General features: G+C 38.3%; 1 protein-coding gene across 2 annotated transcripts in view; it reads right to left on the reverse strand.

The window, feature by feature from the left end:
- The window catches only part of COL7A1 (collagen type VII alpha 1 chain), a 193817-nt gene that overhangs the window by 38257 nt on the left and 131110 nt on the right, over nt 1–24450 (reverse strand). For both annotated transcript variants that reach the window (XM_063426212.1, XM_063426213.1), the window contains exons 59-78: nt 24113–24154; nt 22366–22446; nt 21734–21769; nt 21260–21295; nt 19418–19498; nt 19112–19147; nt 18960–19031; nt 17741–17789; nt 17616–17647; nt 14529–14564; nt 13301–13405; nt 13142–13177; nt 11567–11602; nt 11424–11471; nt 10950–10976; nt 9091–9207; nt 6662–6871; nt 5343–5378; nt 4959–5003; nt 1241–1312 (exon numbers count right to left, since the gene is read on the reverse strand). In XM_063426212.1, the coding sequence (XP_063282282.1) occupies nt 1241–1312; nt 4959–5003; nt 5343–5378; nt 6662–6871; nt 9091–9207; nt 10950–10976; nt 11424–11471; nt 11567–11602; nt 13142–13177; nt 13301–13405; nt 14529–14564; nt 17616–17647; nt 17741–17789; nt 18960–19031; nt 19112–19147; nt 19418–19498; nt 21260–21295; nt 21734–21769; nt 22366–22446; nt 24113–24154 (1233 nt within the window). The remainder of the gene's footprint in view (nt 1–1240; nt 1313–4958; nt 5004–5342; nt 5379–6661; nt 6872–9090; nt 9208–10949; nt 10977–11423; nt 11472–11566; nt 11603–13141; nt 13178–13300; nt 13406–14528; nt 14565–17615; nt 17648–17740; nt 17790–18959; nt 19032–19111; nt 19148–19417; nt 19499–21259; nt 21296–21733; nt 21770–22365; nt 22447–24112; nt 24155–24450) is intronic.

The following is a 24450-nucleotide window of genomic DNA, read 5'->3' on the forward strand; positions in this document are numbered from 1 at the left end:
GCACTGTGCCGATATAGGATTGTGATGTCCCGTAGCGTGCCGGTCCTATTTTTTAAATTTAGGTGTGTATGCTGCCGTATTCTGCTTGTGTTATTTTTACTGCAGTTGCTTTGCATCATTGTAATTGTGCGTATATGAGCTATTATATTGTGTATGTTCATTAGTAGTTTCTAGTATTGTTTATGATACATATGAATGTGGGCTGTGTATGAGGGCTGCTTGTGGAATTGTGTGTGGATGGATATGTCACATTGTGTGTTTGGTAGTGTGTGTGGGCTGTTTGGGGTATTGCATGTGAGAGGCTGCATGTGGGGTTTGTGTGCATGCATGTGGATTGTTAGCGGGTAACGTTTGTGCAGATTGTGTGTATGTTTGTGTGTGGGCTGTTCGTATTATTTGTATATGGGGAGGGTTATTCTTCATTTCTGTGTTATGAATGTAAATTAGTGATAGTAAAAATGTCTATATACTGTGTATACCTGTATTCAATATCTACTCAAAATGGCTGCTAGAGCACCCGCTCCCACCGACTAACTACCTCGTGTAACAAGATGGCGCCTAAATCCGGAGTAAAATCCAGGGATGATGGTGACATCACGCCTCGTAGGATGTGCATTAGATAAGACACTTAACACCTAACCAATTAGAAATGTATTCTCTCTGTTATCTACATTTTTGCATATGATGTATTTTTGCCTTTATAAGGGGCTTGCCGCCCCCTGAGTAAACATTCCGAAGTTTTTTTATTAACCTGATACCTGTGTCTCAGTGTAATTTACTTCAAAACGTGCACGCATTTATTTTAACAATTTGGAAAGGAGCAGATACTCAGATAAACACTTGGTTTGATCCACAATATCTGTGTATATCTAGCAGTATGGTTGGCTTCCCTGGGTTCCAGTGGGGACCAGGCTGGCCTGGTACAGGTCAAAGACAGTAGCTGCAACAGCAGCTGCAGGCTGCTCTACTACGTTGTGGATTCGCATTCACAAGTGCTTGGAGGAAGTGATCTGAGATCATTTCCTCTATGTGCTGCAATGCTTAAATTGAGGATTATCCTTCACCATTTTTTCGTATTAGCAGATATTTGAAGTTTTACTGGGACTCCTGATAGGCCAGAGCCTGTTTGGCTCTAGCAGCCTTGAGTGCCGTGCAAAGACACCTCGAGTGCCGTGCACGGCACTAGTGCCGTAGGTTGCCTACCTCTGGTCTAAGACATTACCTCCTGTACAGCACTCACCTTGGCTCCCTTTTGACCTTGTAATCCTCTCTCTCCTGGAAATCCACTGGCAATCACTTCTATAACTTCACCCTGTCCCGATAGAAATATTGTAACTTTAAACACGAAACACATACAAAGAGATAACGAGACAGGACTTGTTGTTTATGCATTAGATAGATAGACAGAAAGATAGTTACACAATCTAGATCTATTCATGTATATGCTTATTTTCATTTTGGTGTTAATCACCTTATTAATTAAACTAAACACAACTTGTCGTCTGACTTTAAAACAAGGATTGTTGCGGAGGAATGGTTTTTATAGGGTTCAGGATCAAGAACCATAGAAATATAGAAACATAGAATGTGACGCAGATAAGAACCATTCGGCCCATCTAGTCCGTCCAATTTTCTAAATACTTTCATTAGTCCCTGGCCTTATCTTATAGCTAGGATAGCCTTATGCCTATCCCACGCATGCTTAAACTCCTTTACTGTGTTAACCTCTACCACTTCAGCTGGAAGGCTATTCCATGCATCCACTACCCTCTCAGTAATCCTTCCTGATATTATGTTTAAACCTTTGCCCCTCTAATTTAAGACTATGTCCTCTTGTGGTGGTAGTTTCTTTTTTTTTTTTTTTTTTTTGTCAATCTTTCTTTTATTGAGGCATGAGATGAGTGGGGTACAGAATAGAGAAGAGGGGATGCACAGTATTTGTACAAAGCGGGATTACTTTATCACATCAGTACATCTCCTACTAATGGCAGCCTCATTTTTTTTTTATATTAAGCAAGCTTTTCGAGAGATTAGTAACATGCATAAAATAACAGTTATGAGAAATTGAGTGTACAAGTGTAAATCAAATGAAGTACAATCCAAACTTGTCATTGCTGAACTAGTCATGGTGAGCAGTTAGATCAAGATGTTTCACAGGTTAACATTTGTGGAGCATAAACGTAACTTAGGTAGGTCATATAAAATAGGCAAAACGTTGCTATTAATAAGGTTGCTTAGGCAATTGTAGAGATTAAATAACATGCTGGGTAGGGCACCGCCGCGAGTGCCTCGTTTGAATACTGTTGTATCTCGCTATAATATTGATATCACTTGCTTTAATGCAGGTGTCGCTAAGTCTAAATATGCCAGTGCAATACCGAAAAATAGTTATAGTTAGTGAGCTGTACATGAAATCACATCGTGGGACTAAGGTCTGAGGGGCTTAGTATCTTAGTGTAAATCACCAACTAGGTAAAACAGTATAAGTTAGTTACATGTCGGGAGACAGTAAAAATAGAAATAAAAATAATAGTAAAATAAATGGACTGTCATCTAAGCATTTCAGCTTCAATTAAACGTTGCTTAGCAATAGTTTGTTATATATAAGAGGAAGAAATAGAGAACATAGATTATTAACACACGTTTAGTTGCATCGCCTTTATACCATGCTATTTCAATAGAGGGTTATTTATTCTGACTAAACTAGTGGCATAGTTGTGGCTGAGACCGTGGTTCCAGCTAATGATAAAGTAAGGCTCCCTAGGTACAGTAGCTTAGTAGCTTAATATGCCGACCTCCATGCTGGCTACGAGTGATGGGAGTCGTGGGAAGCATAACTAAACATTCAACAAGAAGCTAGGTTAAACTGTATCTCAAACAGGAATATTCTAAGCTAGCCCAACAGTATATGTCTACAAAAAATTCCATCATTAACATGGTGTAAAAGTTCAGTGAGTGCAGGAGGTGTTGCTGCTAAAATATAATGGTCAGCATAGCGTGGTAGGTAGTCAGTGATGGTCAAAAGGGTCCCAGCCTAATGCTGTTGGAGACCAGACCTGTAATGTTAGTCCTTTATCAGCCGATGCCGGCGCTTGGAGGCTCGTGGTAGCTGTTGTGAAGCGGTGTACAGATGATCTGGTAGCGTGTCTCAGGTGGGCTGCGTCTTCGCTCTGGACCCTGTATCCGGCTGAGTTGCGCTTCTTCCGAGGTGCCCTGCGGTCGGGATTGGGCTCCACCGTTAGGCCTTGGGGTGTACCTCCATGTCATGCCGTTGTTTGTCGCTGAGGCTGTAGGGTGTGGAGGTGCGCCATGCTGGATGAGCTGGGTCTTGCTGCGCTTGAGGTATGGCTTCAGGTGAGGCGGGGTGCTTGTGTGGTCTGCTCGGTGGGCTTTTCCACTTATAAGAATCTGGGAGTGGGAGCATCTAGATACCTTGTCCCGCCGTGGGGATCGCAAGTATCTGCGTCGCCTGATGACTGCTCTGGGAGCTTGAGGCAAGTATCTGTAGCAGCGGCGTCTCGTTGCGGGTCGGACCCATGATGCCACAGTTTTCACTGCCTGTTGGAGAGCCATTCCGCGGCTGTGTAGTATGGCCCAAAAGCCTGTGCAGATCTGGTCCAAATCCCCCAGGAGGTATGTGGGTGGCTGGACGCGGGTACTCTGCTCGTTAGGCCGACGCTGGGCGGCCATTTTGGATATGTCTTGGCAGTTTAATGCCCTCGCTTGTTGTGTGGTCAGTTCAGCTGTCCTCTGTGCCAGGTAGATTGTCCAGTGTGGACCGGGATGTCCCCCACCGGTCCGAGGGGGGGGGGGGTTGGGAGGTGCAAGGTCTCACAAGGGTTCCGGTGTCGGGGAGAGCGGCCGCCTCTCCCCGGCCCTAATCCCAGTAGGCCGCACTTGAATTTCCGCTCCCGTAGCTCCGACAGGCTCCGGGGTGGGCTCGATCGGGTCCGTGGGACACCCCCGACGTGGGTGGTGTACCCCCGGTGTTTTTTTGGCAGAGTTGCCGTCGCTATTTCCCGGTTTTCGGCCCGCCAGGCAGGAGCTCGTGCTTTGCGTGTCTGCACGGCTCGGTGGTCAGGCTCCGCCCCCCGGTAGTTTCTTTTTTAAATATGGTCTCCTGCTTTACTGTGTTGATTCCCTTTATGTATTTAAATGTTTCTATCATATCCCCATTGTCTCGTCTTTCCTCCAAGCTATACATATTAAGTTCTTTTAACCTTTCCTGGTAAGTTTTATCCTGCAATCCATGAACCAGTTTTGTAGCCCTTCTCTGAACTCTCTCTAAAGTATCAATATCCTTCTGGAGATACGGTCTCCAGTACTGCGTACAAGGACTAACCAACAGCAAGCTTAATTTAGCAACTATGATAAATATGAACATGCAAATCTTATCTGCAGCTCCAATAGCTTGTTTGCAGAGGTAATTAAAAACCATCTAGTATATTGATTTTTTTTATCATTAACAATCTAAACTCAAACAAATTAAACTCAAAAAGCTGCAAAAGAACGACAGGACAAAACCTCAATCTAAGCCTATAAATAACATAAAGTCAAAATTAAAGGCAAACAATAAAATAATAAAAAAAAACATTATTTAAGTAAATAATTCCCCCGTCCATGAAATGATCTTGTAGAATAGATATAACATTTTTGACTTGCCTACTACACTACACTGACAAGTAGCAAATTACGATAATTCCATTAATATCAGAGGGTAACCGATTCATGCATTAAGCACACAATAATACTGCATTTAGCTTGATGATAGTTTCCAAGTATATATTTGTGAATTTCTATGACATCCATCAAAAATGACAACTTATACAGCATGTACAAAGAAGCATTGTAAAACTGGTGTATAAAAGTGTTAGGTATTGTTTACTGAATAACAGACAAAATCTCTCTTTTGTACAGAAAATATATGCTTTATGTAGTTTTTTGGTGAAATCTTTTACCTTAGGGCCTGGTGGTCCAGTTGGCCCCCTGGAGCCATCTATACCCTGTTAAATATAGAATTAGGCATTAGTTAGAAGTAATTACATAGGCCTTTTGATAATGCATAGTCTAAATTTGTAATAAGCTTTGGCAAGGTTGGGTGGGCGAAATCCAAATGTAGAAAGAACACCTATGACGTTCAAGCGGTTCTGGTGAGCAGACTTTATTAGTTAGAGCAATGTTTCAGCTCTGCAATCAAATCTTTATCAAGCACAACAATTTACAGAACACTACGCCATCGAATCAGTGTGATATTTAATACGGAACTGGGAAAATAGATCATTATTTGCACTAAGCACCATTGTCCTCAACAAAATATAATAATGCAGTAAAATGTAACTTACACTTTCCCCTCGTTCACCTTTATCTCCTCTGTCTCCCTGTAAAGTAAATGTTCGAGGTGAGTAATTGTGGCGGTATTCTTGCATATATTATAATGGAATTACATTTGAAACAGAAGGGAAAATTTATAGGAAATAACCAATTTTAGGGTTTAATTTAAGGCCCGAGGAGTCCATTGTCTGCACTACTGCCAGGGATGTCGAGGTGGTGCTTTCTAAAAGAACTTGTATATACTTGTGTACTCACCTCCTTCGAGCCGTGCTGCCCTCCTCCTGCTGCACGGTCCAATCGCTCCATGGGGCTGCGTGGTATACTGAAGTATACTCACCTCCCTCGAGCCGTACAGCCCTGCTACTTCCTCAAAGTCTGACCGATACACGCGGCCGTGCATCTATATATATATATATATAAAGTAGGCAAGACATCACGCCCGTTTTTAGAGTGACCATGTCATCATTGCGATCCTTATCTATTTTGAGTCGCAATGATGATGTGGACCAATCAGAACACACGTAAGCCTATTTAAGGCTTGTTTAAGCCCCCCATTCATTACCCTATTGTGGTTTCTTGTTAGATCCTCGTTTAGTGCCCCTAGAGGTTCCCTTGTGATTTTGTATCTGACTTGTGATTTTCTGGTATCCTGATCCGGCTTCATATTTGACTTGTGATTTTCTGGTATCCTGACCCGGCTTCGTATTTGACCCCTGATTTTCTGGTATCCTGACCCGGCTTCATATTTGACTTGTGATTTCTGGCATCCTGACCCAGCTTTGTCTTGACTCTGTGTATTTTTGTATTCCTGACCTTAATTTATTCTTGACCTTGTTTCTCACTATTTTAAGTCTGGCCATTGTGGGTTGCCTCTTTTCTGCGTGTTGGGGTACCACCCCGTGACAGACACCAGGTGCTGGCATTTATAAGAAGCAATATCGTTGTTTGAGTATTATGACTTCACAGAGATTTTCAATGAAAGGTTGTTAAGATTGGTCAAAGTCAACGAGGACCTTGTTGCCTGAAAATGATGGTCTCCTACTAATTACAGTCTTGTATCATAAAAACACATGCCAGTTTCAGTTTGCAGGTATCATCTACTGCAGTATGTTCCTCTCTTGCAACTATCATTGAGTAGGGCCCTAAACCCCTCTGTTCCTGTGTGTCCAATGTGTCTGGTTACAATTACATGTTTGTTCTTCCACCCACTGTAAAGCGCTGCGTAATTTGTTGGCGCTATATAAATAATAACATAATAATAATAATAATAGAGAGTACATAAAAATAAGTTCTGGTTCTATTAACTTTTCTATTTCATCTTCTCACTTACCTTATCCCCTGGCTTTCCCTGATCCCCAGTTTCTCCACTCCTACCAGGAACCCCAGGAATGCCCGGTTTTCCTGCGTCTCCAGGTGGTCCAGGTAGACCTTCAGGGCCCCTCTCTCCAATGGCACGTCCAGTTTGACCTTGTGGACCCGGGAGTCCTTGATCACCTTTATCACCTTTAAGTCCTCGTTCCCCAGGGAAGCCCATTGTGCCCTATAAAAATAAAAATAATGCTAGAGTTAATTTTAATCCATTTGAAATGCTAACCACTCTCCTAAAACAGTGCATGCATTGTGATGGAATGTACAGGTTTTCTGTAATATTTGGAATAGAGCGTTTGAGGAATGTAAAAGAAACTGAGAGGAGGGTGAAAAAGTCACAGAATAGCCCCCAACGTTTTGGCGCTGTACGCCTTTATCAAGGGAGCATATACATATGCTCCCTTGATAAAGGCGTACAGTGCCAAAACGTTGGGCGTACAGCACCTAAACGTTGGGGCTATTCTGTGACTTTTTCACCCTCCTCTCAGTCGCTTTAATAGGTTCAATTGATTCTGGTATGTACTATTTGGTTAACATTTGTATATAGGTATCCATTCTTTTTTTGTATTTGGAGTAGCACCACTTAGTCTTAGATTGCTTATCTCTTATTTCTGTTTTCAGTTTTGTTCAGAGCCTTCATATTGACTGTATATGTATGACTACATTTATACTATGCATATGCTCCCTTGATAAAGGCGTACAGCGCCGAAACGTTGGGGGCTATTCTATGACTTTTTCACCCTCCTCTCAGTCGCTTTAATAGGTTCAACAGTTGTCTTGAATTGTAACTTCCACTGTTTGTTCACAGTTCAAACATGCAGTAAAATAATGTATATTCTAGGATTGTAAATAAACTGGGATCAAACTCTTTTAGGTGCATTTCTTTAATTGTCATAAAGTGATTTACATTTATTTTCACAAACACTGATACCCTGTACCATAATTCCACCGTGGCCTCTCACTTTCCCACAAAATACGATGCTAATTCAAATTTTCCATGATGTCGTACACATGCATGCACATGGAATCTTGGGAATATTACATGCAGTGAAAAAAAGTGTGTAGAGCATCTAGGGAAAATGGTGTCACCAATGTCTTGGAATTGCAGCTGAGGTAAGTGGACCTATGCTTCCCACCTCACCACAATCAGCTTTCACAGTTAGTAAAAGAGGAACTGACACTAATTAAAATGTCTCCATTTCTTTTCAATAGTGTCACCAAGTCTTTATGGAATGTAGAGTACGCTACTTGTGGCTGTGTTGTGCATGTTCCAGTATAAACATACACTTATACAAAGTATAACAAAGGACAAGTTCCACACTTTAAGAAGATAAATACCACCTGGTTATATAAAATGGTAAAACAAATAAAATAAGCAAAAGTCCCAAATAAACAAGCGTTACGTCCAATCCGTGGACATCCTTAGGGATCTGGGACACTGTAACTGCTTCTCAGTTTATATATACCTCCTAATTTCAGACCTTCGATCAGCTGGCAGTCAAGTGCGTTCCTCTGTGGAACGCAGTGTTCACTTCCTGTAGACTGATGTCATTTGTGGCTTTTAGCTATATCCGTCTGACTCACAGAATTAAACTTGCGCATGCGTACATGCGGATCAGATCGCACATGCACACCAACTACTTCTAACTTAAAACGGACAACCTAAATATAAACAGACATGCACAAAAATACATTCTATTGTGTATTCCGGTTCACTTAACAAATATGTACAGACTATGAACGGATTTTAAATAGGCATATGAATCATGGGTTTTGAGTATGTATTTGGCTAAAAAAAAAAAAAAAAAAAAAAAGAAGAAGAAAATTACAAATATACATAAACACATGGACATAAAAGCAATATATATAAAAATTGAAAAAATATATATACAAAATATTTGTATATTTGGACGAAACGCATTGACGGGACTTTTGCTTGTTTTATTTGTTTTACCATTTTCACTTATTGGCTATTGTTCTTGCTCCATAGTGTGGAGCTTGTCCTTTTCTTATACTTCGTATAAGTGTATGTTTATCTTTTTGTAGTGGTGCTGTGAGTTTCACCATATAAGCTCCAAACCTATCTATACACCTCTATTAGTGACTCATTTTCTGTTTACACCATGTTCCAGTATGTCTCATTCACTTGTATGGGTGACATAATGGCACTACATGCACATGTATCCCATAAATACTTAGGCTATTTTTTCTCCATAGAGAGCAACTGGAAACCAGGGATTAGCTCAGAGATTTTAGAAACTTCCTGGTTGATACAGATGTTGCTTCAGAAAGAACAGAAACTGGGTTTGGTACAGGAAAGATACATTGCAACTATTTTATGTATAATACATCAATCTAATGAATTATAATAAAAATAAAAGAAACTCATACATCTTTCCCCGGTAGCCCCTTCTCTCCTGGTTCCCCCCTTTCTCCTTTCACTTTCTTATCTGGAATGACCAGGCCCGTATCTTCGTAGTCATCAATTATCTTTTTCAACAATGGAGCCTGAAAACAAGAGAAAATAAGGGAGGAGGGAAAGCATAGCATTAAATATTTTTTTTCTATATTCATAATCTGTACAAAATATATATTTCCTTTAATAACTAAACTGGAATATGTGGTCAGTTGATCAATGAATAGTAAATTTAACCCAAAATAGTTGGAAAACTAGCTGAGATATTTTTTTGCTCCTAATTTGCCATTTTGGTCTACATGTGTAATTCTGTGAGCAACTGTTCCGACTCAAGGTCATTTTATGACCTAAAGCTGACCTTGCAACAAATAGATTTTCCAGGGCAGGTTGGCAATTAACAGATGGAGAAAAGGTGGTTAGTGGACCAAAAATAAAAGCAAAGCATAACTGGCACAGGAATATCAGGTCATATTGTCCAGTAATGATACACACCATTTTCTCAGTGGACACAAAATAAAGAACAAATAATTAGGCTTGTTTGCTTATTTTTAAAAATTTTCGTTTGGTTGCAGTTTTTGGTCATGCTGAAAGAGTACCATACTACGAGTCAAAATGTCAGACATGAAAATTATTGAATACATTTCTAATTTCTTTCCAAAGATTTGACTCAATGCACCTCCACCCCCTTAGGTCATGATGGTCCCTCACTTAACATGATGGCCTCATTAATGATCATTTTATATTCTACTGGGGAAGAGAATCCCCAAAAAGGAATCTGAGTTGATAAGAACCATCATAGAAAAAAAGAAAATGTACATTACAGGACACGTTGCAGGTTAACCTTTGCAAGAACCGCACTTGGACATTCCCTTCCTTGTATGACAAAACCTATAGCAGGGTGATTAGGTCTCTAGCCAAAAAGTATGTAGAATACACTAGAAAAAGTGCAGAGACGAGCTACAAAATTGATAAAAGGAATGGAGCATTTTAGTTATGAAGAAAGGTTAAAAAATTTAAATCTCTTTAGTTTGGAAAAACGGCGCCTGAAAGGGGATATGATAACATTATACAAATATATTCGGGGCCAGTACAAACCATTATCTGGAAATCTATTCATAAACAGGGCTATACATAGGACACGAGGTCACACATTTAGGCTTGAAGAAAGGAGATTTCATCTAAGGCAAAGAAAAGGTTTTTTTACAATAAGAGCAATAAGGATATGTAATTCTTTGCCTGAAGAGGTGGTTTTGTCAGAGTCTATACAGATGTTTAAACTGCAATTGGATAAATACTTGCAAAAACAAAACATACAGAGATATAATTTCTAATTAGTGGGGTAATAGATGCTTGATCCAAGGAGACATCTGACTGCTATTTTGGGGTCAAGAGGGAATTTTTTCCTAGTTTGTTGCAAAATTGGAAGCGCTTCAGACTGGGTTTTTTGCCTTCTTTTGGATCAACAGCAAAAGCATATGTGAGGAAGGCTGAACTTGATGGACACAAGTCTCTTTTCAGCTATGTAACTATGTAACTATGTAACTATGTAATATAATAGGATTTTAGTGTAGTGATTGTTGTATTGCAGGTTATTTGTATAGTGGGACTTTTGTGTAGCAGGGTTTTTGTGAGACTGGATTTTGCGTACAAGAAATTTGTGTAGTAATATTTTTGTAGGTAGAGATCTTATATGAACTTAAATGGCAGAATTGTGTCTTTATCTGTGTATTCCAGTATTCGATCTAACATAATTGTGTGTAGTGGGATTTCTTTGTTTAAGGATTTTGGGTAGAAGGGTTTTTTGCGAAGAAAGATTGTTAAATGCATGCTTTACCTTACTAGCCATGAGTTTGTCGAATTGCTGAAAAAAATAAAGTGAAACATTATAAATGTGCAATTATTAATAAACACTAATAGCTTTCCTTTAAATAAATAGACATCCCAGAATAAAAGAAATGTTTGATTCGAACTTCTGAATACATTCTGTGTAGGGGAGAGATATGGCAATAGGGTAACCCAGTTTAAACAAATAGATTCTTTATTCACGTTTAATAAATAAAAACTACTGCACATACTGTAAAATATTAGTAGAAGTTATAGTCAGATCTCTAATGATATACATAATCACAAAAATTATTGTATGCTGAAACAGACACCTAAAATAAATCCAATAGTTTTATTAGAAAGGCATTTCATGCTTAAAAATCCAAATCTAAAAGTTCAGAGATCAATTGTTAACCACTTTCCCTGTGATTTAATTCTCAGACCATGTAGCGGTGAATATCTCTGAATATAGATGGATACTTACAGGACCGCCTGATGACTCCCCTTTCTGACCTGTTGCTCCAGGACTTCCCTGTTTAGATAAGAAACACATAACATTGAAATGAAACACAAAATTACATGATCAGCCATGTTTTTTTCCCCCTCTACAATATGTATGGTACCTACCTGTTCACCTTTGAACCCTGGTTCCCCTCTGTCTCCCTAAGGAAAAAAAAAAAGTGATAAAATAGTGGTTAGCAGTTTGATAATTAAATATAACTATACTTACAGAAATCTTTACACCAGAAACTTTGTTTATGATACAGGATTGGGGCATTTTAGGCATTTTCATACAGAAATCAGGAGTGATGCTAAGGTAAAAAAAATAGGCGCTTATGCTCAAGCAAACATTTGTGACCCCTACCCAAAGTAACAGCCCTGGACCCTCCCAAACTCTACCCCTTAACACCTGAGAGCTACAATGGGCAGATCATCAGTATTTCAGTGTGAATAGGCAGATTATCAGAGTGAATACTTAATTGTTCGGGGTCAAGCTCTCATGGTGAATGGTCTTATTCCAAGGTTTTCATGATGAATGGGCTAGTTTCCTAGTATAAAAAAGGCCAAGTTCTCAGAATCTCAGTGTGATTTGGGCATGTTCTCTGGGTAAATGGGCAAATTTTCAATTTGAATAGGTAAATTATCTGTGTGAATCTGCAGATTCTGAGGGTCACAGTGCAAATAGGTACATTTGGTGGGTTTCATGGTTTTCAGAGCAGTTTCTCACGGTGACTGGATGCATTGCCAGAATCACAACATCACTATATTCTTATAGTCAGTCCTTCTATTTTTATTTATTATTTTTTTGCTACTTTTATCCTGGCTGTTTTCTACTGTTTTAAAGATCCAGTACTACAAAGAAATCCTTAGGTGGGGATTATTCCACTCACGCATGGTTCATAGAGCAGTGTGGCTGCTCTATTTATTGTAAGTACGTTTTATTTTTACCTTTTGCACTATTTTATTCACTGAGAACACTATGGGCCCCCTTTTGTGCTTTTGTCTTTCATAAATCCTGCACTCCATCCATCACCAGAAGGATATCCTACATGTGGGGAGTTTAAATACCACTGTATGCTGTTTTACTCAGAGCTGGTTATAGCTCTTTTTATTGTAAGTTAGCACTCTCAGGACTTCAGTGTTTGTCTGTAGCTGCAGGTGTCATACGTCATTGTACCATTGGTCCGTTCTTTTCCCTTATGTTTTTTATATGCTGACACGCATTTGAGTCATTGTACAAAGTATTGAAGAATCACCGATTGTCCAGCTATATCCTACATGTGGGGAGTTTCAAATACCACTGTATGCTGTTTTACCTAGAGCTGGGCATAGCTCTACTGATTGTGAGTTGGCATTTTTCTCTTCTGTGTTGTCCGTGACACTATCCTTTACGGTTGTGCACTATTGGTCTTCCTTTTTGTCTAATTTTGTTTTTCATATCAACCACTGAGGACCTCATCAAGAACCCAAGAAGACCTACCCAAGAACCCCTTGTGTATTTTCAGAGACTTGTCTTTTTATTACCTCCCATTCCACCTAGCGCACCCTGTATTTTTGTTGTTTCCTGCTCCCAGATTTATTGAAGGGTCTGAGGGTTGCCCTTCCCCTCAGGTGTGCAGCTCCTTTCACCTCGGTGATCAGTACTGTAGCGCTGTTCCACCCCTAATTCTATTTCTCTTTGTTATAAATAACAATACATACCTTGAGTCCCATGGGCCCAGCAATTCCTGGTATTCCCTGGTGAAACAATATAAGTGAGAATTATATATGGATACCATGACATAATCTATAGGGGGCTGTAATAGCAAGACCTTTAAAACAAATATTATGCACATGTAAGGGCATTCTGATATCACATACCTGTCCAGGGGGACCAATTTGTCCTGGAAGTCCTGCAACACCAGGTGGCCCTGGTGGACCAATAGGACCTATATCTCCCTGAACTCCCTTGGAACCATCTCGACCCTATGAAACAAAAAGATAATTTTATGTCATTTATGTGAGAGGCATATCATTAAATGCAGACAGACATATACTTATTATGGCATTAATCTTGGATGGGCACCCTCTTACAGTCTATGATTTAAGGGTAGTGGAGGCAGGCTCATAACTGTAGGTGGGTAGGTGCCTCCAGTTATTGTGATAAACAAAAAAAAAATCTAATCTGTTGGCATGGTAAGGAATCATGATAGGTGTTTGTTAGAAAATGAAGAAAAAAAAAAAGATTCATGATTAGTTCTGCAGTTTTCCACACTTGGCTGGTGATACTGCTAAGAGGCTGAGCAACTAATTACCGGTATGTCAAAAATGTTGGGTACTTATGAAAGAATGCCACATTCAGAAATGCAGATATGCTTAGTCTATCTAATAGAATTTCCAATGACACCCTTTTGCTTTGCATTGAACCTTCAAATCCTGGACATCCTAAAAGACAAGCCTACATATTACCCTGCCTTTGATTTAGGGATATCATTGTGTTACAGCATCAGAAGGTTACATCATATCATCATTTATATCATATATAGGCACCACAACTACATGTGATCTCAGCCACAGTAACATAACTTTTTTTTAAGTCTATAAGTATGGCATTGATTAGAATTTGGGGGCACATAAAAATTGTATGAGATAAGAGAAATGTGGGCACAAATAAAAATAACCCTAAACTAAGTTAAGTCAAATTAACTGCAATCCAACAAAATGGCATTATAGTTTCCAAACTGGCCCAAACACAATCATATTTACCGTTGTATTTTTGTTTGTTTTGAGTAAATATCGAAAGCTAAAAAATGTAAATCTCACTTTAGTTTGTGTCAAATTTAAGGAAACAGAAATAAGACTACATTTTAGACATTGAGTAAAGCCAAAGAAGAGTTTGGCCATGGTATATCCTGCTTTCTTTCATATATTTTATAAGTCTATAATTGTTGTAGGATAGTAAATACTAGGCTTCAGTCACTCCTAACTTATTAGGTATTTGCAATACTAGATAAAACATATCTGTTCTAAAGTAGAAACACGGCCCACTATTGCAACTTGGGCATTATAATGTCCTCTATTATAACCATGTACTATCAGCAATACTTACATCTCTGCCGGGAGAGCCAGATTCACCCTTGTCACCCTAGATAAAAAATAAAATAAAAAAAGATATAACTTATTTAGATATGTTCATCTTCTCAGTGTTCATTTACCTTATGATATACATACATATATAGACCGCAATATTTTTGGATAAGCTTTTCAAATAATTTAATATGTTTGAATAAACTTTTCAAATTATTTACTATTTTAGAAAATATTTAGATTTTTTAAAATTGTATATAGATATATTTTATATAACGTATATTTTGATATGATAATATGAAAAATGATTTTATAAGCTTATTCAAATATATATTAAATAAAGGCTATAATTAGGGTAACAATGCTTAATACGAAATCATGTATGTTTTTTATTTTTTCAAAGTTATGTTTTTTTTCAAGTAAGTTGGCATATACCAAACATGGTCGGTAAGCCACAAAAAAGAAAAATAAACTTAGATCTTACCCTCCATAGGACTCAATAGGAGATGAAAACAAATGTAGGTAATTGAATACATGGGCTTATATTAATATTCTTTTATTAATTATTTAATTACTTCTTTTTCTGAATGTTGAGCAGAGGACATTTTCACATTAGTGATGCTGTCACGGTTGTTCAGGAAAAATAGATTTTAAAAACATAATTAAGTCTATGTACAGCTCTATCAATGTTATGTTATCCTGTTTAATACTTGTACAGGGGGGGCGGAGCCTGACTACAGAGCAGACCAGACGTGTGCTGCATGAGCTCCTGTGTCTGGCACACCAAACTCGACGGCAAAACCGATTTAAAAACCTGAAGAGCTGCAAAACCTTACCCAGCTTGTTCCTGACATGCCGGCGGTCTCGGGGATACCTCTCGCGGGCCTCTCCTCCGCTGGCAAACCCAACTCGAGGCTTTGCGGCCTACCAGTAACTGGGCCAAGGAGAGACGGCCGCTCTCCCACAGCCCTAACTGGAGGTGACACTCGACTAAAGAGGTGTCCCCCCCTTTGGACCGGTGGGGGTCATCCCGGTCCTACCCGGCAAGTGCAGAGTACGCAGGCGGCGGACACCTGCTGCATGGAACAACAGGCTGACTCAGACCACCAGCAGCCAGGATCCCACAGGGTGCCCAAGATGGCGGACACACACGCCTCGCACACAGCAATGAGCCAAGTGGAGCGAACACTCCAACGCATTGACAAGCTATTTGCCCGATTTTGGGCCCAGCTGGAGAAGCGAGCACAACTCACACAGCAACCAAGTCAAGGGGGAACCCAGAGGGGCCCAAGCACTAACACTGAAGGCTCCCAAACGGGCGCAAAACCACCAAGTCCAGGACCGGCCCATGCAAGCCAAAGACCACAGGGGTGCATACCCCGCAGCGAACATCAAGAGGGTGTAAAAAAATCCGCCGCAAGCGACGAACATGCAACAGATCCCTCCACCACCCACGTGGCAAACAGGACTCGGACCTTCTGGGACATAGGGCCTGGAGCCCGAAGTCGCCAGTCCTTTACCCGGCCCGCATTCAACAAGAGGGTGAGTGCTGCCCCTACCGCACCTCGACCCTGTAGAAGCCAAGAGCCTGCAGCAAAAGCATACCTGAAATGGGCATCGGCTAAATCCAACACCGGACTGCTTACTTGGGGCGGATGGCCGCCGGCTGGACTGGACACTGAGAGCCACACAGCGCCTATAGAACTCAGTGATCGCCCCCCCCCCCTTTTTTGCCTCCTATGTGCTGTGCAGTATGCCAACAACCCTTTACTGTCTTGCTTACATGTGTATTAACGGTTAGTCAGCCACACTGCAACCCTAGGCATCTTCCCACGTATTGTTGCAGCCTCAGAATATACGCCTAGACCCACTGTTTAGCATAAGTACAAATAAGCACTTGCCTCTTATAACAGATACCCTAGCAAAAGTATTTTAGCATGGTTAGACATCGCCTGTATAAATGCACCCTGACAACATAACTATTTGGTATAGCTTGCTATATAAATAATGAAAAATGTACCCTCCAACATGTTACCAGTCATGTCAATTCACTCATTGTACTCATGATTTTTGCTATTGTGTATCGCTTTAATTAACAACCTGACATAATCTACATTATTTTAACATATAAAAATGTGCCGACAATCCTACTGCTTCAATTGTTACGCTTGAAAAGGATTGGACTCTTAAAGACGTATAAAAGCAGGAACAGGTCCCAAAGAAGAAATAGAGACTTTTTTATCCAGTTGAAGAAGCTGTTGAAGCGAAACGCGTCCTGGAACTTGGAGAATACCGGTCTTTATTTATTTGGACTTTTTTATGCCCACACAGTGTTTTTATATTGCTATATATAGTTTTTTTATTGTTATAAATAGTTTTATGTAATAAATATACTTATATTTCTATAAACACTGGTGGCATTGTTCCTGCTCTCAAAGAAGGTGTGTGGTCCTTAACCACATACACCCGTGATCAGAGCCGATGTGGATGGCTCTGTGTCTGTGAGTACAAATCTGTTCTTTTTCACACACATTAGGAACCATACGGTACTGCACCATATATATGTTTTAACGTTTCAGAGTTTTAAAGACAACAATATCCAGCAAAAAGAAGGGATAGGGTCGCCTTCACGGACCCCACAGGCGATCAAATTGAGCTATACAATATTAGCTCTTCAAAGTGTGAGTGGGAATTTTCCCTCTTTATTCAAATCTATTTTTATTTTTGTCACAGTTTACACTATGTTTGGTATATTTTGTTTCTTTTTAAGGTACTGATTACCATCTTAGGACACCTTTGTATATACCTAAAAGGTACTGTTTATGCATATATTCACATGTCAAAGTTTATTCACCAATTGTAAATAGGAAAAAACACGAATGTTATAAATTCAACATCTTATAGCGCTTCACCAGTACACTACCACTGAACGCTTGAAAATGTGCTCGAGGAATGCTGTTGGGGCACCAAGAGCTTGCATGTTATGCCATTCAAAGCACAATAAAAATACAGAATTTTAAAAAAAAATACTTGTACAAATTGAAGGATAGCCTGTAAAATACAACTGTTCATTTGAAATTGATGACAGACAGACACGGGGTCGCTCTACCTTTCTTCCATCTTCTCCAGGAGTTCCCTCTTCTCCCTACATGTTACAGTAAGAGATTGATTAAAAGGTCTTGTTTAAGGCAGCTTCAATATTATAAATATGAGGCTACAATCAAAGTACAATACTTGCATTTTTCCCATTTAATCCAGGTTTCCCATCGTCCCCAGGTTTGCCCTTTAAAGAAAATGAAAAAAAATAATTATTAAATAACAAATCAATTTTCCCAAAATGACCTAGCTCAAATGTTATAATGCATTATATAATTGTGTATTCTTGGCATCATATATTTGGAGTATCTGGTTTAAAATTCTCACCTTCAAATCAGTTCTGAATGTCTACACTGAAAGGAATACTCTAAACTTCTAAAGCACTTCAGCATGCTGAAGTGTTTTAGTGGTTAACAGCATTTTCAATTTTTGCTTATTTTAAATAAAGTACTACTTTCAGGAGAAATAAGCACTTTTATAAAGCCCTTGGTATATTAACCAAATAGCTGGAAGGGATGCCTTCCTCACTTGCTTTGATTACTTTGTCAAAGCAAAAGTGAAGATTTCTCACTGGTTTCAAGGCTTTTATGTTAGAAGCAGTGCTGGTGGGTCGTGGAGAATGTTGTGAATGTGCCCCGTGTTCCAAAGCTTCTCTGTAGGACTCATTGGGTAAGCCAGGAAATTATATCTAGTGAGGAGACATAGCAGAGCTGCAGTGAGAATATAGTCTTACTGCTGGATTAGAGGTAAGTCATCTATAAAATAAAAATATATATCATTTTTTGTCCAGCAACTCAATGTCCAACTTTGACACTTAGAGCATGGAAGTATACCTAAATATGGATTTCTTAAACCAGACCTGTCACTTTCGGGGGTGAGATCTTTGCTTAGGGACCAGCGGTCACAGGGTGCAGTGGAAAGTGCATATACTTGAAGCTGTCCCCTGCAGCTGCCTAACCTGCTTCCGATGATTGACTTCAGCTCCTAACGCTTCATCTGCCATCTGAGAGTGCTGTACTCTCACACATGCACTGAGATCTATGGAAGATCCCACAAGACCATGGGATATGCCACTATAGATCGCATCTTACGATGAGTGAGAACATGCATGGATCCCACAGCTGTGACATGCACTGGCTGCTGTGATTGGACAAAGGTTAACAGTGGAGCTGTCTTTTATCAACTTTTGTTACCTCAGGCTTTATCATAAGATAAAGTAATCCTTACTTTGGCTTATGGTATCCTTAAATTGAGTTTGAATGTTAGTGGCATTCTAACACATTTAGTATATCTTTATCAAATACTCAAAATTGACAGAATGGTACAAGATAAATGTTGCATTTAAACAGCAACTTACAGGTACGCCTGGTGGTCCTAGTGGCCCGACTGGTCCTGGAGGTCCTTGTTCTCCTCGTAGTCCTTGTAGACCCTGAAAAAGACCAATATCAGAGATCAACAAACAAAATAGTTTATATTATATCTGCTACTTATTCCAAATGTAATACTTACATCTCTTCCGGGATCACCTGGTTTACCAGAATCTCCCTAGATGAAGAAAAGTGCTGAAATTATTGTTAAGAATTAAGGTATTTAATCACAAAGACTACAGCATTGTGGTGGAATTTCTTTTGTATGAAAGACTCAAGATTCAGAAGCATTGAGTATCCAGCTCTGGTAACAGGAACTGAAACTTTTCAAAAAAGATAATTTCCAACCATTCCCATCACAACAATGTAATGGAATAATTTTCTCATTGCACTCAAACAAGGTTCCTTTGTATAGGTTATATGAAGTTTATTAACGAATTTTACTTACTCTCTGCCCCGCTGGTCCTGGCTGCCCAGGTTTTCCATCCAAGCCATTTCTGCCATCGTTTCCAGGTGTACCACGGTCTCCCTAAAATCATAAGTCATAGAATGTCACTAAAGGTTTATGGTGAGCACATGTTGACCGACCTGAAAACATTTTTCACATACTGCTAAATGACCCTAATGGTCCTGAACCAAGGAAAGAGGTGTTCATGGGCACAGCTAATGCACTTCATACCACTGGGAATCTGGATTATATTTGCACAGGATCCAGTGGAATGAAGGACAGCAGCAGAGTCCTTGATTAAGACCAGATCTACTCAGAGAGAAGAGAAATTATAGATACTATTAGTGTTTGAAAACCTATTTATTAACAGAATAATTATGAATATTGAGAACCTACAGGCCTTGTATCGTACTGAGCCAAAGTAACTTAACTAGACTTAATTGACTAATGACACATAATACTCATGCATTCGTTACATGTTTGATGAATTCCGTTTTACAATCTGATATGCTTGCGATAGTATATTTGGATTTATATTTGTACCCCTGCTTCTCTTTGCTTTCTGTATTACTTTCCCAGTTCAAAAAGAATAAGTAAAAAATAAATTAAAAAAAATCATGATGTGCTAGTAAATTCTGAGGAACTATATGAAATATAAAGTTTAGAAATATTTTAGATAGACAAGATAAAAGGGAATAAGGAACAATTTCTCAAGGGTATAAAACAAACAGAAGATTGGGGTGGGCTTATTAAGTGACTTAAATGAGTTATTACATTGAACATTGAAAGAGTAATTAATTGAAGAATTATTATTAACCAAGGATCAGAAGAGGAGAAATTTGGGGAATGGGAATAACTAATGGAGAATGCTAACAGACGAGGGTCAGAGACAGTAAGGGTTATATTGACTAAATTGAGCATGGTTGATATTTCATAAGAAAATGTCACATTTTAGGTCAAAACAGTTAAACTATAAAATAGCTTTGTTGGAAAATGTTTCCAACTCTTCTGGTGGAAACATTTATACTCCTCTTTAATTGAAATGGTTATCAAAACACAAACAACGTAATTGAATGCAGTGTATCTAAAATTATACTTTAGGCACATTAGCCACAATAGAGAAAAAATATGCATAAGTTATTCAGAAACAGATGCGTACATTAAAAAGAATATATATATATATATATATATATTTTGTTTGAGAGTGTGGGGGAGGGGATAGTAGAAAACTTAATGAAACAACAAAAAACAAAGGTGTCTAAAATAAATGTGTAAATATCTGGGAAAATATACCGACCAAAAAGAAAAAAAATCTTGAATTTTAAAAGATTGTGAACAACCTATTTGTTAATTAATTTTATTTGACCACAGTTGGTTGGATGATCTTGTTTGTGTAGTTTGGCTATACTGAATTTTGTTGGTTATAAGCCCCAATCATCAAGCGTCATCTGATTATAACACAAAGCAAAGAAGCTTGATTTTGTATGAGAGATACAAACTGTTAAAATTTGTCATAACACAGGCTAAATACAAAGGATGTTTTCAGCTAACAGCTGTCAACTGCAAATAGACATTTATTGCCTTGATATTGTTTAGGTTTCAATTTTTAAACAACCTTTTCATACATTTAACTTTATATATTTCACATTTTCTTGATTCTGTTATTTTCCATGTTAATATACAGTGTATTTATTTTCCCAAAACAATATAAATTCTCTTACATATTTAATCAACTTTATCAAAAAGGAAATCTTTACTTAGAGCAGACATTATAAACAGTAATTCACATCCCTCAACAAGAAGATTTTACAAGACATTTTAGAGTATAACACATCTTCTTACTTTTTCACCTGGTGTACCACGATCTCCAGGTTCCCCCTAACAGAAGATATAGAGTTATAAAAGAACCAGGTAAATCATGAATGAAGACACCATAACATGTTTTTCATGGGCAGCTCATAAAAAGTTTACATTTTATAAAGTGTTTTTTTTTTCCTAATGGCCGACTCATAACAAAGTTACTCTCATATATAATTATAAGATTACTGTAATGGAATCCTAGATATATAAAAACTAAGTGACTCTCGCGGAGATTCCAACATATACCAACAAGGTTACCCTCATGAAAATCTAGACTTTAAAAAGGCAAGATTTCTCTCCTGGACATCTAAACATGTAATAAGACAGTTACTCTTGTGGATCTAGATATATAAACTCTTCAGGACACCAGGACACCTATTATATCATACTTCATAGAAAGGATACTCTAATGAAAGAATCTCACAAACATATAACTAATCATCAACAGACACTTACCCGAATCCCTGGAGGGCCCCTTGGTCCTTCCAAGCCCTGCATGAAATTACATTTGCAAAAAAGATATATTTTTACAATGAAATGTATTTTCAACATTGCGTACACTCCACCTTTATCTTTATATATAACAATATATCGTGTTAGACATTTACCTCTAAAAAGGCTAATGCAGTTTGCAGAATGAACATTTCATATATAGCGTTGTCAATACCTTATCTGTTTTAATGTCTTCACAACAAGAGGTGAAGCATGGTCATTTTTGTGTACCCCATAAATAGCGAAAGAGGGAAGAGGTAAATATACCCATACTTGATGCAGATATATAGATATTTTTTAATTACATTTTCTAATTCCCCCTCTTACTTCTGGATGAGGACAACCAAGATGCTTAACCAGCAACTGGAGGAAAAATGATCAAAACCAGCGGAACAATATTTGTGGATATTTATATAAGAAAATGTTATTCCATTATGTTATGACATCACTGACTGTGTGATATGTGTGTTATTGCACTATAGACTTGCTACAATCGTAATTGCATTAAATACTGTTTTGTCGCATAATGTTGCACATCATTAACTTGTGTTCCATGAATTGAATAATGGGCAGACCTTCTTTTGTTTGAAACCTACCCGCTCCCCGGGAAGACCGCTTGTACCCGCTTCTCCCTTTGGTCCTTTTGCACCGTTCTCTCCGGGGTCTCCATCATCACCCTAAAAAGAACAATGAAATCAGAAAGAAGACCAACTATGATGGTACTGTTTACTTTTATATAATACTGACAATGTTACATTTTGGTGTTAAAAAGGTTACACTGGAGTATATGGCTATGTTTATGTGTTCCCTTTAAAAAATATTAACAAATTAATTTATAAAAAGTAAAGAAAAAAGGTTTGTTAATAGATTTACCGTATATACTCGAGTATAAGTCGAGTTTTTCAGCACATTTTTTGTGCTGAAAAACCCCAACTCGACTTATACTCGAGTCACTGTCTGTATTATGGCAACTTACATTGCCATAATACAGACCAGGACCGCCGGGCTCATTACAAGCCCGGCGGTCCTGTTGGGGGCTGGCAGGAAGCTGTTACTTACCTTACCTGCAGCTCCTGTCAGCTCCCTTCTCCTCCAGTGTAAGTCTTGCGAGAGCCGCGGGGGTCAGAGCGTTGCCACGGGTTACCGTGGCAACTCTACGCGCGGCCGCGAGACTTACAATGGAGGAGAAGGGAGCTGCACGACCGGAGGTGAGAGAAGGGAGCTGACAGGAGCTGCAGGTAAGGTAAGTAACAGCTTCCTGCCAGCCCCCAACAGGACCGCCGGGCTTGCTGGCCATGTATCAAGCAGGGAGGAGGGACGAAAAAAAATATAAATAATAATAAAATAATATAAAAAAATAATAAAATAAAAAATAATAATATAACAAAAAGAATTAATATTAAAATAATAATTTAAAAAAAATAATAATAAAAATGCCCTCCCCCCACCAAGGCTCTGCAACACATACACAAACACACTCTGCATCTCACACACACACAAACACTGCATTCATACACACACACTGCATTCATTATATACACACACTGTAAATAAATATTAAATTAATATAATTTTTTTGTGATATCATTTTATTTAGAAATTTACCAGTAGCTGCTGCATTTCTAACCCTAGTCTTATACTCGAGTCAATACGTTTTCCCAGTTTTTTTGGGTAAAATTAGGGGTCTCGACTTATATTCGGGTCGACTTATACTCGAGTATATACGGTAAGTAGAAAAAGTCATTATCAATATTATTATTCAGTACTGGTAACATATTGATAGAAATAGGAAAATATTTTTTGTATTCAAACATTTGAGATACATGAATTGTGCAATTATATTTATGAATATAGACCTCAATTTAATATTTTAGATAGGATTTTGAAATGATTTTATATTTTTGAATAAACTTTTCGAATTATTTCATATTTTGGAAAGTATTTAATTTTTTTATATATTGATAGGTGAGGTGTTTTTTTTAAATAAAACTATTACAATCTCTAAGATTTGAAATCATTGTTTAGTGAATAAGCGAGTGCGCTGGATTCTGTATTTTGTATATTTTAGCCCCAGCAGCACCCTATAATGTATGCATGTTCAGGTGAATGCAGCCCTCTTGGTTTTGTATATATATATATATATATATATATATATATATATATGTATATGTATATATATATATATATAATTTTTTTTAAAGGTTATCAAAAAATATTAAATCTGGGCTATAGGTGGAGGAAAACCCACAGAGCAATTAGTGACCAACCATAGAGGGGATAACATACCGGTCTGATTTTTTTTCTTATTATGTAGAACATAAAAAACAGTATACTGGTCCTTACCTTGTCTCCCTTCATGCCAGCAAGCACAGATTCAACGGTTCCCTAAAAATAATTAAAAGTGATTTAATTTTCTAGCTAAATCATGCAATAGTGTACATTCGGGGGAAAAAAAACTAGGAGGATCAAGAGAAAGGTAAAATGAACAAGACGTTTAAGGGGCAGAAATATTGAGAAACATTTCATGAACCTTTTTTTCAGGTTATGATCTGTTTTCTTTTTAAATTATATTAAAGATTCAGCCAATTACATTATAAGCCAGTTTAGTCCAGGCACAACCATGGCACACAATGCAAATGTGGAGTAGAAGCAGAAATATTAATGTATTCCTCCTCCTCTCT

This window comes from Pelobates fuscus, chromosome 7 (assembly GCF_036172605.1).
Source record: "Pelobates fuscus isolate aPelFus1 chromosome 7, aPelFus1.pri, whole genome shotgun sequence".
NCBI classification, from domain to species: Eukaryota; Metazoa; Chordata; class Amphibia; order Anura; family Pelobatidae; genus Pelobates; species Pelobates fuscus.